The 14,385-nt window shown below is 41.5% G+C and overlaps 1 protein-coding gene across 1 annotated transcript; it reads left to right on the forward strand.

Annotated features, from left to right (window-relative positions):
* The first annotated feature begins 3,170 nt into the window (after positions 1 to 3,170).
* Positions 3,171 to 13,309, forward strand: CDADC1 (cytidine and dCMP deaminase domain containing 1). The gene is made up of 8 exons (XM_010178127.1): positions 3,171 to 3,272; positions 4,800 to 4,977; positions 6,183 to 6,761; positions 8,771 to 8,820; positions 10,040 to 10,209; positions 10,764 to 10,953; positions 11,616 to 11,676; positions 12,981 to 13,309. The coding sequence occupies exons 1-8, from the start codon at positions 3,171 to 3,173 to the stop codon at positions 13,052 to 13,054; spliced, it is 1,404 nt and encodes a 467-aa protein (XP_010176429.1). The 3' UTR covers positions 13,055 to 13,309.
* Positions 13,310 to 14,385: the final 1,076 nt, after the last annotated feature.

The following is a 14,385-nucleotide window of genomic DNA, read 5'->3' on the forward strand; positions in this document are numbered from 1 at the left end:
CCACACCCCACCCCCTCCCTCCCGCTTGTCTGAGCTCGCACTCATAGGGCCTTTTGACAATATATGCTCGTATTTTGCGTCCCCCCGTCAAAACGATTTGTTTTTCCAGTTCTATACCGAGTATATTCGGTGTGTGTAAAATGTAATGTGCATAAAAATGCTTCTTGCCTTCTGAGGGGCGTTCGTACTAACCCCCGTATCAGGGCCCATGTACGAATTCAGTAGAGAGCAACTTTCTCCCGAGGCTGGGGATGCCCCGATGAAGTGGATTTTGATAGATTTCTTACGTCCCATCGCTGCAGTCCCAGGGGAGTGGGATGTACATACAGACCACCCATGGGCTCTATATGTAGCTCTCTGACCGAAGACAGGGCTGTCAGGTCTCCTTGGTGGGTTAAATGGGTTTTGTTTCATCCTAGTTTTAGGAAAATCCTGCTTCCAAGCAAGCAATGAAGATGAACTCTGAAATGGTCTCTAGTTTCCTTTTCCCAGACAGGAAAGTGATGGCACCGATGTTCTCCTCCTTGATAGCATCAAAGCACAGTGTTAGTTTTGGACTTGTAAGATGACTTCTTACAAGCCTTTCAGACTTTGAACTAGGGACTCCTGCATTTAGCTTGGAGAAGAGGAGACTGAGGGGAGACCTCATTAATGTTTATAAATACGTTAAGGGCGAATGTCAGGAGGATGGAGCCAGGCTCTTCTCAGTGATGCCCAATGGTAGGACAAGGGGCAATGGGTGTGAGCTGGAACACAGGAGGTTCCGCTTAAACTTGAGAAAAAACTTCTTTATGGTGAGGGAACAGGCCGCCCAGGGAGGTTGTGGAGTCTCCTTCTCTGGAGACATTCAAGACCTGCCTGGACACCTTCCTGTGTGATCTCATTTAGGTTCCTGCTCTGGCAGGGGGATTGGACTAGATGATCTTTGGAGGTCCCTTCCAATCCCTGACATTCTGTGATTCTGTGTGATTGCAACCGTATCTGAGCCGTGTCCGGATGGGCAGTGCCCTGCCCCTTTTGGCTTGCAGGTGCAGGAGCAGCAGGGTTTTCAACATTGGCCTTCACAGCATGCTTTTGCTGGAGCATGCCTTGCCTCACTGGAGTGAGATTCCTAACCTGGAGGAATAAATTAGTACCTTTGTGTGAAGTAGGGAAGCTGTAAGGACTTGATGCACCTGAAAAGAGCACTCCTTTGATATACAGTTTCACTCTCAGAAGCAAAGAGCCTGATTCCTCTTCTTCTCCAGTCTTCTGTAGTTGCTTTAAATTCTGCAAGATGTCTTCTACCTTTTCTCCAGGCCACTTTCATCATTATTCTCTTCACTCTGTTGAACGTAAGGGAACATTTAGCTACATAAGTGAATAAAGGTGCGGATACATAGATATGATAACTGTGACCACAGGTCTTTCCTCTCTCATTATAATATTCTCCTGCTTCTCATTGTAATTTCATGTCACAACAGGGTTGTGAACCGATACATTCTTCAGTTTGTTTCCTCTGTGTTTGACAGGTCATATTTAGGTTAGGTCCAAGAAAAACTAATTCAAACTTGTTTCTAGTGTATTCTGTTTTAAATATACTCTGTATGCCAAATTGTAATCCTTTTTGTAAACAGCAGTATACAGTTGGTATAAATTGCACTGCTTATTTTAGCTTGCCATCTGGGAACCTTACATATGTGTGCTATAACAGGAGTGGACACAGGCTGTAATGAGAATGAACCCAAAAGGCCCATTTACAAATCCAAATTCTACTTGTTTAGATGTGGCTTGTAGACTTACTTTTTAGTTTTGCAGTTTGTTTGCAGTACAGGTGATAACAAACCTTCCTGTGTGCTGCTTGCCATGTGCGTTTCTAGCACAGGTATCTGGTTGTGCTGACCAGGTGCCCGTTGCAGAGCTTGTGCACAGCGGGATGGCACAGCTGGACAGCTGAAGAATAGTGGACAGTGTGGCATCAGATGGTGCTGCTGAGAGGTTTGTAGTTGCTTTCCAAAATCACAATTCTGTGGGAAAAAAGCTGCTAAAATACTGTCTGAAAGTAGTATTCCAGTCATGGATTGCATATGTTTATCTGCTGTCCTAATTGTTTGTGTACACAGACATGTCATTAAACTACCCCAGTCTCCCACTGAAGCAACTGTAGTATCTGATTATATCTCTTCCAAACCGCTGAGACTACTTAAAGAAATATTTTTCCTCTGTTCTATTCTTGCCTTTGCCTTTTCCTCCTTTGCAAAAACTTCAACATTTGCAGGAGGGGATAAAAACAGAACTAATACTATTGTCAGCACACGAGACCTGCAGAGGAACGTGTGTTCATTGCAGCTCTCTGTAAGCACCCCCAAAATAGGGACTAGAGCTTTTCTGAAAACTTAATTAACTTCTTGCCAAGTGTGAGGCAAGACAGCTTTACATCTGGATTGGTGCAAGCATTAGTGAGCAATGCAGTACTTCCCCCTTTTTCATTTAAGGGCCAGTCAGTAATGCTGAGCCCTGGCCCTCACAGGACAATGTCCAGATTTTGAGTAGAAGCACAACACAGCACAAGGTGCTGGTCTGAGAAGGTCTTTGCTGCCTCTTTGGTTGTTTAGTTAGAAGTGACAGCCTGAGCAATAGGTTTAACTTTTTGTAAAAGTCGAACCAAAATTTAAACAGACTCTAAAAATCCAGAAGCAGGTTTCTCCAGAACTGATGTAACTGGAAGGTATCACAGTGGCTCATCCACTCATGCTGTGGGTGTCAGTGTAAGATCATGATGCGTGCCTAGATATTTTTGCCTTCTTCTGTGGTGAGCCTGAAGCTGAATCACAAGCTGTGCCTCAAATTTCTGTGAGCATCTGTGAATCATTTGAGCATGTTAAGTTATGTGGGATCTAACATGTGATTTCTGCTCTTCACCTCTGAGTAGAATTAACTCACTGAATTTCAGGAAAGTTTCACCACTTTCTCTTGTTGCAGAAATCTGATCTTTGCATCCAGATATGGGTATTCAGAGTTGACAATTACTGCCCTGAAGAGGACAGCGTGGATTTAGCTGCTCTAATAGCAGAAGTGGTTGATGAACCAGCTTCTGTAGCAGCTGTGGTGTAGAAGACTTGGAAAATATTGTTCAACAATGTGAGGTTTCTTTATAAATATTCTTTAACTTTTTTTTTTTTCTTCTTGTAATGACAGGTCAAATGCCAAGACTTTCTAAGGTCAATCTTTTTACTTTGTTCAGTCTCTGGATGGAGCTATTTCCCTCAGCTGAACAACAGAAAAAATCACAGGTAAAATGTCGACATTTACCATTAATTGGCCTTTCTGAACAGATGCCAATAGCTCCTGCAGTGAATTTAACCGAACTGCTCTTTACATGACAGGTAGTCCAGAGGGGTAAAAAAAGGCTGATAAACATTTTTCAGATATTTCTTAGAAGTAGAAAAAAATCCACTGGTGGGAGAAAAATAGCAAAATGGTTGAATAGCATGCTGTTTCTGAAAAACCTTTGAGAGGCAAGGTATACCCCTGACAGGTGAAGCAGCTGGTAGGTATTTTGAAGAGCATAACAAAGGAGGCATGGTGTATACTGTGCACTTCTTAGTATATACTAACTCTGACTTTAAAATCCGTGTGGTTGCTGGTGTAGAGATAGTCTTTAAAATGTCGACGTTCATGACTGTAGCAGAGTTCTCTTACACAGTGGAGGTGCACAGAACTACTTGAAACGTTTGCTGATCAAGAACTTACATGTAACTACCTTAGTGACAATGAAAAGAAACCATCCTTGAGAATGGGTCTCTTCTAAATAGCTGCCAGTTACACTTCAAAGTAGAGGGGCATTTTCAGAGTGTCCTGGAACAGGGTGTTTCTTTTTGTGCTCAGAGTTCTTGGTGTGCTTTTTAGAATGACTACTGCTTTGTGTGGAGTGTCCCCATGTGCTAAGAGCCATAGCACATGTATCAACCAGAACAAGGAAAGATAGGAAAATAATCTGAGTGACAATTAGGCCTAATTTTGGAGCTTGGTATGTCCCAGACTAGATCTGAAAGAGGGATAGATGAGCACCATGCAGACTTCACGAGCAGTTCCCAGTTTAGTAATGCAGTTAGGAGTGCCACTTGGGTTACATGTAGGGCCTATTTAGTACAGCCTCATTTCTGTAACCGCAAATGGAATCATTTACAGATCTAAAGCAACAGTGTTCTGGTAGCAGCTGGATTGCATAATGAGATCTGTTTCACCAGCTTCATGAAACTAGCCTGTATCCAGTTTCCTCACAATACATGGCAATCCAGATGCAAGAGCTCTTGCCTGTGGCATGCAGACTTTTTCCATGGAAGATTCTTTAGAACCAGGATTCATTTCTATAAATGAAGAGACATAAATAAAGCTGGAGAAGCTTTTGGCTCCCGAGATGGTCAAGATTAAGACAGAAATTAAATTGATGAGCATTTCCAGATGCTGGATGATTCAGAGGGGTTTTCAGCTATAATTAATAGAATTTTCTGTGCTGCTTCTGGATTTTGTTACGGGCAAAGCAACGACCAGAAAAATCAGGAATTTGTGACAGATCCCTACTTGAAGTTTGACAGGGGCACAGCACTCTGATATTAACAGACACATGTAGAAACTACAAAAAAAATACTGTTTAGGGGAAATGTAATAAAGATTGTTCAATGATTCATATCACAGGCTTTACTGAAGAGCTATATGCTCTGATCCTGGCTGATTACTGTCGCCTAAGGAAGAGCTGTAACATCTCTATGGACTTGATGTTGAAAAAAGTAAAATAATAATAATACATTTTTCTGCAGGTAAAGAAGAGTGGTCTAGTTGTGGTGAAAAACATGAAGATCATCGGTCTTCATTGTTCCAGTACAGACTTGCATGCTGGCCAGATTGCACTCATTAAACATGGATCAAGACTTAAAAACTGTGATCTTTATTTTTCCAGAAAACCATGTTCAACTTGTTTAAAAATGATTGTAAATGGTAAGCAGTGACTGTAGTAGGGTAGGAGTAAATGTTATGCTTGTGATTGGTGGTATCAGAAAGCCTGTTTTCTCTTTGGACTGGTCTCTGGACCCAGTTGTGAGTGCCAATCCCTAACTTGTGTAGCCTCCACTGATATTTTCCACGATGCTGAAAACAGTGTTGAATGTGCATTTCCTGGAGCTGATGATCAAGAAACTACAGTTTGCTACTAAGATGCTGTTTCTCTGTGCAACTACGATCATCGCTGATGCTTGACTCCTGGTTGGGATGCGCTGTTGAGATTCTGACATACCTGTTGCCCTTTGCCAGAGCAACCCTAAGTCTGATGACTAGGCCTAGATTGCTCCATTTTTTCCTTGCCCTCCCATTGCTTGTCAGTGGCACCAGAGGGAGAGTGGTTTTTATGTAGAAATCACAGGGAGTACTTTAGGGTTTCCTTTTCGCAAGTGAGATGAAAACAAGTCAGATTATTCACTTCCTGAAATGGGATCTGCTGGTACAGCCCTTCTGCAAGTATTGGTTTTTAATCTCAGCAGCAACTTTTATTAATGCTGTCTTTTTTTGTGTGGTATTAATGTATCTGTTTTAGGTAAGATGCAAAATTAGGCTGCCACAAAGACCTTAGAATTTAGGAAATTCCACGTTTTGTCTATAGTCTGATTATCAAATCTGATAAGCTCTTGATACTCATATTACTCATATCACTTACCTGAAGGGGGCCTACATACCTGAAGGGGGCCTACAAGAAAGCTGGGGAAGGACTTTTCATAAGGAAATTAATGACAAAACAAGGGGAAATGGGTTTAAACTGAAAGAGGATAGGTTTAGATTAGATATTAGGAAGAAGTTTTTCACTGTGAGGGTGGTCAGACACTGGAACAGGTTGCCCAAGGAAGTTGTGGCTGCCCCCTCCCTGGAAGTGTTTAAGGCCAGGCTGGATGAGGCTTTGAGTAACCTGGTCTAGTGGAAGGTGTCCCTGCTGATGGCAGGGGGGTTGGAACTAGATGATCTTTAAGGTCCCTTCCAATCCAAACCATTCTTTGATTCTATATACACTAGCATTTTTTTGTGCAGATGCCACTGAAACAGCCCTCATGGCCTTAAAGGAGTAACGAAAGGATTAGGCAGTAGTATGCCGGAAATGAGGTTTACATTCCACTATGCTCGCATGGTTCCTTTTAATGCATTATCTTATCTTCCAGCTGGAGTGAACAGGATTTCTTACTGGCCTGCAGATCCTGAAATCAGCTTGCAGAATGAGGCGTCCAATCCCATGACTACTGATGATGCAAAGCTAGATGCAAAAGCAGTAGAAAGACTGAAGTCCAATAGTCGTGCTCGTGTGTGTGTGTTGCTTCAGCCCTTGGTGTGCTATATGGTGCAATTTGTTGAAGAAACTTCCACCAAGTTTGATTTTATTCAAAAAATAGCAAAATCTCAGCCTGACTCGAGTACTGACTTTTATACTGCATGTAGGCAAGAGAGGATAAAAGAGTATGAAAGTTTATTCCTAATTTCAAACGAGGAAACGCACAAGCAAATATTGATGACAATAGGACTGGAGAACCTCTGTGAAAATCCCTACTTCAGCAACCTTAGGCAAAATATGAAAGATCTTGTCCTGGTCTTGGCAACAGTGGCTGCCAGTGTCCCTGCCTTTGGGTGCTTTGGATTTTACAGCAGTGAATCACGGCGAAGCAATGAAACAGACCATCAGGTTTTGCCCCAAGAAATTGCAAGGCACTGTATGATACAAGCCAGGCTGCTTGCATACCGGACAGGTGAGTTGTGATGGTGGAGGAGGAAAAATGGCTCTCATGAGTAGAGCGAGTTCCTGATTTAAATCTTATTTCTTCCAAGTACTTCCTCGAGCAAGCTGCTGAATTCCGTTCCTGCATCTGTAAAGCGGGAGCAGCAGTAGTAGTAAAAACTCCACAGGGGTACAGAGTATTGTGTGTGAAAGCACTGAGCTTTCCAAGAGAAAATCGGGGCAGGTATTTCACCGTACAGTGCTAGCAAAGCCTGCCCTGCCAACGTGTCCAACACCTATCTGAAAATAGAATACAATGACATTTAAATTCTTCAAGCTGCTCTGATGCTCTTTTTTTTGGAGGTTTCACAAGATGTTTCTGTAATCAAATAAATGCCAATATTTTAAGCATATTATGTCCAGTTCTACAGAAAAGAGCAGTGAAATAATATCCTTCCAGTAGGGCAGTATAGTTATATTAAGTTTCCTAGTTGCAATCTTATTAGTGAAAGTGATTATATATCTGATGGGGGTTTTCTTTGCAAACATGCTAGAGTTGTGATGTACAGGCTTTCAGGGTGGAAGGGTAATTATTGACTATCTTTTGATACAGATGACTTCTGTTAACTACTTTATTCTGTCTGGATAGCAATGCAGTAAACTGGTAAGTTCTTCCAGAGAACAGAATATGAAGACTTAAAACTTGGTGGTACTCCTTAGCAATGTTTTTTTCATCTAGATAGGATAGTCGTTTATTTAAAACCCTTGTAAACAAATCAATAGTAAATATTTAAAGCTTTAAACAAAACTAATTCTCCAACATGCAGACACAAAGCTAACCTATCACGTAAGGTGCTGAATGTGCCTTTTGACTTATTCAGACTTTGTTATTTGTAAAGGTGAATCCTCAGATTTTAGAACCTTTCCCTTTTTTTTCCCTGGGTACCCTCCACAGATTTGGTCACCAGAAGCTGCAGTGGAGATTGCATTTTTAGAAGTGATTCAGAAGTTTAATGGAACCTGTTGTGAGGTTTTTGTACAACTTCTGTTGTACAGAGTAAGACTGGATGACCAAGGTTGAGTACTCGTTCTTGGGACAGCAAGATTCAGTTTTATCTGTGCTGTTCAGCCACGACTCGGGTCTGTTTTTTGAACAAACTCTTATTCCACATTAGTCCTGGGATGAAATTAAAATAAATAACAGCACACACACATATTTAAATGCTTTATGTTATTATAGGTGGATATAAGGGGAGCAAGATCATAGAATCATAGAATGGTTTGGGTTGGAAGGGACCTTAAAGATCATCTGCCATCAGCAGGGACACCTTCCACTAGACCATAGGGTGTTTTCTATGCTGGCTTAATATACAACAGTGATTAATAAATATGCAGAATATAAATAAAGTCAACCCTCATAAAACATATAATTGTCAGGAAAGACAAATACGGAAATGGTACTAAGGATGTTGGAAATGGTTAATTGAAACAGCTTCTTCTATGATATTAATCACTGGAAGCCTGAAACATTTTTTTTCTCCTCGATAAGCTCTGTTTTAACTGGTCAAGACTCATCAATAGCTACTGAGGAAGATTGCCAAATTCCATAAAAATCTTCCAAGTCAACCAATTTTGATAGGAATTCAGACCACAGCACCATAAACTTAAGGAATGTCAGAAATTAAGTCATTAAGTAGTAAACAAGGAGAAGGTTTTTATCAGTTTGCCATCTCAGATCAGCGAACCTGTCCACATACATTCTTGGCATGCATTTTCTTACATATGTATGGGTTGCTTCTTAGCATTTGTGAACAAAGGTGCATAGCAAAGTCTTAAAATGGCTGGCCTTGAGTTAAAGCACACCCAGCTTTTGCAGTACACTCATATGACTTTGAAGCACTTAATCTTTCTGCATTTTCTTTCTGCTGTTGACAAAACAACAATTAATGTTATTCCTTACTATAGGATGTCATATGTTAATGTATAGGTGACTCAGAGTGCTTTGTTTGCTATTTACTGCTAAAATGTTATGTATTTTAGAGGATCATAAAACGGGAGTTGGAGCTATTATTTGGGCAGAAGAAAAATCAGTAAGTATTGAAAAAGTTACTTTTTCTTGCACTTACAAATCGTACACTTCTCTCTGCTTTGAGCTTGCTATGTCGCTTTAAGTTTATACATGTGCATTTCTCAGCACTATCGAAAGCACTATAGAAAGCTTGCTCAGTACTATAGCTCAGCACTGTAGAAAGCTTGCTCTTCTCATTCTGTAGTAACTAAGTTAATGACTGGTTCATTGTTATGATCATGCCCATGTACTCTGCATGGTCCCTCTTTGCAGCTCTTTTTGGGAGAGGTCTCAGTGCAATTATAGCCTGACAATCTCTCCAGGATTTTTGTTGCGAAGTAGCTAGTGGTAGGACAAGAGGAAATGGCCTCAAGTTGCACCAGGGGAGGTTTAGATTGGATATGAGGAAAAATTTCTTCACCAAAAGGGTTGTCAAGCATCGGAACAGGCTGCCAGGGAAGTGGTGGAGGCGCCACCCCTGGAGGTATTTAAAAGATGTGTAGATGTGGCGCTGAGGGACATGGTTTAGAGGTGGACTTGGCAGTGTTAGGTTAACGGTTGGGCTTAAAGGTCTTTTCCAACCAAAGCAGTTCTTTGTTTCTATGATTCTAAATACTTTACTGGCTTCAGCAGGGTCCTTTTTGAATCAAAGTTATATTTTTCTACAGATATTGTTACTGTGTTTTTTCCCATCCAAACATAAAGTTTTTATTTCTTTGTGTCTTTACCAGTCCCAGGAAGCCTCATTCTTCATGCAGCTGCAACGTACAATGCGTTTGGTTTTAGTGGGTGACTCTTCAGTCATCAACTGCTTATTGCTGTTTCGTTTCTTGTTCTGATTTCAGTCACTGATGGCTACTTTGTCAGCCCACTGGTCACTGGGTTGGTCAAGAGGCAGGTGAAACACAGTCTCTGGCACGTCAGGGACTAACTCCAGCTGTCTTTAATTTTGTACATTGCAGAAAGACTTAAGGACTAAATCTTTCAGACTCTTTGTTCGTGCTGTCAGTATTACTGTAAAGCCTGGCACAGTGTGGTGTGTGCAGTGTTACTGTTTGCTGGTGCAGCTCCTGTGGAGCTTAGTGGAAAAGCTCCATACAGACATGGAGCAAGAGCTGAGTTCTTTTTTAACTGCTGTAACTTGACACAAACCGATAATGTGAAAGCATACGTTGCACAACACTTTGACTTAGTACTCAGTTTAAATGTCTCCAAATTTGATGCTTTGCTTACTGTTGCAGAGAAGCTGTGATGGAACAGGAGCAATGTATTTCGTGGGCTGTGGTTACAATGCCTTTCCTGTTGGATCTGAATATGCTGATTTTCCACACATGGATGATAAACAAAAAGATCGGGAAATCAGAAAGTTCAGATACATTATCCACGCGGAGCAGAACGCCCTGACGTTCAGGTAACGGGTTCATTTTTACCACAGAAGAGAAAGAGATGGTTCAGAAACCATTGTGGATTGTAATCAAAGTCTTGTTTATGCCTATGATGCAGAACTTGTATGTGCATGGACACAGTCAGCTCCTGGGGTTTCTTCAGACTCCTTAAGTAAACTTGGGTTTTAAAGGATATTCACTCCAAAGCATGGCAGCTATCCTTCCTGCTAGGACCATGCTATAACCTGGAATGTGCAAGTGTAGCAGTTTTTGAGGCTTCTGACAGTGATACATATGTGGAGAGGTAGGATGAGTGTTTTGTTTACAGATGGTAAAACCAAACCACATCTGGTTGTGGATGTGTGCACTTCACAGAATCACAGAATGTCAGGGATTGGAAGGGACCTCAAAAGATCATCTAGTCCAATCCCAGATTAGGAATCCCGACTTGGTTAGGAATAAGTTGCTTCTGACAGTAGGTAACACACTTCTTTGCTTGCACTTGTGAGGTATCAAGTTTGTCACCACTCAAAACTATCAAGACATAAAGTCTGAAATTCTGTTTTCTGACTGCTTGTAGGTGTCGAGAAATAAAGGCCGATGAGAGAAGCATGATATTTGTGACAAAATGTCCGTGTGATGAATGTGTCCCTTTAATCAAAGGGGCTGGTATCAAGCAGATCTATGCAGGAGATGTTGATGCTGGAAAAAAGAAAGCAGACATATCCTATATGAAGTTTGGTGAACTTGAGGGTGTAAGCAAATTTACAGTAAGTGTCTAAATGTACTATATTCTAAAAACGCGGCCAGCACTGGGGGAGGGTGGAGCGAGGTGTCATCTGCAGCCAGCATCAAGGAGTGTTTTCTTGTGCTGTTTAGTCAAGTGGGTGGAATTGAGAGGTTGCTCTGTCACAACACTGGGGAGAAGTACTGTGCCATATGCCAGATGGTGGGGCCAAGTGTGTCTGTTTTCTGCCATTTCCTTGCAGATTTCCCTTTACCTCGTTGCTGTTCTTTGAGGTGGCCTCTTCACGCTATGAAGTTCTCTCCAAGCCTCCCAGTCACAGCACGGCAGCTGATGTGGGAGGTCACTGTGTAATTTTGTAGGCTCTTCCAGCAGCTCCTGAAAGAGCTGCAGTGGGTTTTGAAGGTGGGCAGGTGCTCCTGCACTCAGGGTGCTCACCACGACAAACTGCAGCACTGTTGGTTTGAGCAGGCTCGTCTCCCCTTCTCGAGGGTGTAACTGACCACTCGTCCATTAATAGCTTTTTATCCTCAAAGCAAGTGTGTGTTGGAGGGGGAGCCCTTCATTTCCCCCCTCACCCCTAGTTATGCCTTACAGTGAAGGACTGTAGGATACTTTTTGTTTCTCCCATTGCTCCCTTTCCTCTGTATTCTAGAAAAAGTAAAAGTTTTCTTCTTCTTTTACCAGTGGCAACTAAATCCATTGCACACTAATGCCCTTGAATTCCATGACTCCACAGCCAGGGAAAGTAAGTATTTTTTCCATTAATTCATTTTATGACTGAAGTCAATAAGTGAGATCCCGTTTTAAACAAACCTGAATCCCTCTGGGATTGATTAGTCTTAATTAATCTTGATTTCAATTAGTTAAATTTTGATGTGAAAACTTCTCTGAGCTTTTTGAATAGATGAGCTAAGGGTGAGTCGAAAACAAGCTTATTTTAGCAAAAGCTTGGCATTGGTGCACGCGTTACAAAATCTAGTAATGCTGTTATCAAGGCCGACAATATGCTGGTTTGCACACAGATCACTTCACACCACCTTATCATGTTTTAAATTTTGTTCTAGAAAGGCTTTTTATATTGTCTTCTAAAAGAGTGCCATTCTTTTTCAAGAGAAATTGGACTCCTCCAAGTCATTCAGATATGTTCTATGGAACATTTCAGTGCTTCTTTTATGAAGCAGAATCGATGACAATGCTTTTCAATCAACATTGATTTCTGTGTGTATATATACACGTATAAAATACAAAGGGCACAAGAACCTTGTCGACCTGCACCCCTGTAACAAGGGTGCTGTCATCTTCTGAAAACACAGTTTAGATGAGTCTTATGTCGAAGCCTTTTGGTGCTACAAAAGGGACCCACCATTGGCATCTACTGTCAGCTACCAGTCCTTAAAATGTTTCTGATCCAGAGGGGAAAATAATGTGGAAAAAGAAGCTAAATAATTTTTGTGCCTTGAGCATGAAGATATGGAGCGTAAAGATAGGGAGTTGGCAGTTACTCAAAGCACTGAGTACTGTACTCGGAGCATAAAAACGACTGAAGGTAATTTTTGTAACACATGAATAGCCACGTACTAGAAGCTAGTTCCTAACACGTAGTGAGCTGGGTCAGTGGAGAAGTCTCTTAGTTAGCTAGTTCCTTATGAGTCGGGGGAAAGTGGAGAGGGAAGGGCTTAGAGTAGTGTTTATGGCGTTAGTAGTCACTGCACAATGTTAGGGCTTGTTTGTCCCTCTCTCTGCTAATGGTTTTTAGACCGAGCTGGAGAAAGATTCATCCTGGGGTGCTTTGTTTGACAACCTGTAACAGGGCTCATTTTTCTAACAATGTTTTCTTCGAGATGGTATGGTAGCGTTTTCAACGCAGAACTGGTTTAAGCTGCTTTTTTCCCTTATGATTATTGCATGTTCCTCTGTATGGGGAAGAAGACAAGCTCTCCCACCCCAACTCCAGACCCAGTGTTATTCCAGTGTGCCTGTATGTGTTGAGTACTTAGAGTATGCTTACTATTGTATTAATGTTTCACATATATTTTTTTTTTTCTTTAGATGGGGTTCAGAAAACAAAATCACTAGATGACCAGCAGCACCAAAACAAGAAACTGTGTCTTGGTCACTGCTGAATAATTAAGCACTTTGGCAGTCTTGCTCTGTACTTTTTATCATGCAGCCTGTTTGCACTTTCAAATAAGGAAGAGTTTTATTTATTGTTTGGAAAGTGATTTTTAGAATAAGTTTATTTATGGTGTCTTAAATGTTTTACAGAATTACCTGAGGGTCTTTTTAATTTAGAAGTTCCTGGGGAAAAAATGCTGCTTGTATTTTCTGTGAAAGTAACTGAGTGGCTAATCATTGTTAACACACTAAAAAAAAATACTGGAAGTTTATTGCTGGTAGGTCAGAGTAATAATAAAATGGTATCTTTTTTGCTCGGTGTGTGGATTGAGGGAATGGATTTCTAAGATCTGGGCTAGCAGGAAAAATGCAGAAATAAGCCCCAGTCCTTCAAGTACAGTCGTCAAGGGAATCTTCTAGAAAATGGTAAATAATCACTACCAATTCTTCCTGTTCCTGAAAGTGGCTTTTGCTTCTCAGTCTGCTTGTGTAAAGGAGACAAAGCCATTGGGATGGCAGTCGTCACTAGGTAAGTGATGTGGAGATCCAGCTGGTCTCTCATACGTACCCTCTTCCAGCTACCATAGCAGCAGAGCTGTTTTGTTTCGTGGTACTTGCATTTGCTGCTCTGGGTGCTTCCTCAAGTGCAGCCCATCTGAATTAATGTAGGCAAAGATTAATTTTGCTTTTCCTCAGCTTCTGGATGGAGGCCTAAAATAATTTGGCTGTATGCATCTCACTGGCCCCAACTTACTATGTGAAGATTGCTAGTGTTTAGGTTTTGCTGATCTTCACCAACAGCCTTCTAGGACTACAGAGTATTTCCCTATTTGAATGTGACCTCTAGCTGTTTGTTTTAGCAGATGTTCCAAGACTTTCTGTTCACTCCTCTGCTGGGCTCTCAAGTGCAAACACTTTAAACATTTCTCTGCTGCTACTGGTAGGGTATATAAATGGCCTTTTCCTGGTTCTTTCATGCATCTTGTCTTTGCTGCACTCCTTTAAGTCCTGGAAGGGGATTCATGTCTTGAGATGCTGCTGTAGGTTCTGTTTGTTTCTTTTAGGCTTTGGAAAAGGTTGGAACTAGATAGCAAATCTGGGATTGGATAGTGTGATCCTTAACATGGCATTAATTATATGGAGTCTGTTCTCACCCAGTTTGGCTACTGGTCCTGTAACTTAAGGTACAGTTCTTGATGCCTGGAGCTGCATCAAGGAGCTGCAATTCCTCCCTCATGGCTGATAGTGTGTAACTTCATTCTTGAGTGCCTGGACTATAGAACTGGGGAATGCTGATATCCTCTTACCACCATCCGAATTCACAATCACTGGAGCTGGG

This window comes from Antrostomus carolinensis, unplaced genomic scaffold (assembly GCF_000700745.2).
Source record: "Antrostomus carolinensis isolate BGI_N321 unplaced genomic scaffold, ASM70074v2 scaffold54571, whole genome shotgun sequence".
NCBI classification, from domain to species: Eukaryota; Metazoa; Chordata; class Aves; order Caprimulgiformes; family Caprimulgidae; genus Antrostomus; species Antrostomus carolinensis.

Coding starts and splice junctions, on each gene's coding strand:
- CDADC1 (XM_010178127.1), top strand. CDS start 3,171: ATGACAGGTCAAATGCCAAGACTTTCTAAGGTCAATCTTTTTACTTTG. Junction 3,273..4,799: donor AACAACAGAAAAAATCACAG/GTAAAATGTCGA, acceptor ATTTTTCTGCAG/GTAAAGAAGAGTGGTCTAGT. Junction 10,954..11,615: donor AGGGTGTAAGCAAATTTACA/GTAAGTGTCTAA, acceptor TTCTTTTACCAG/TGGCAACTAAATCCATTGCA.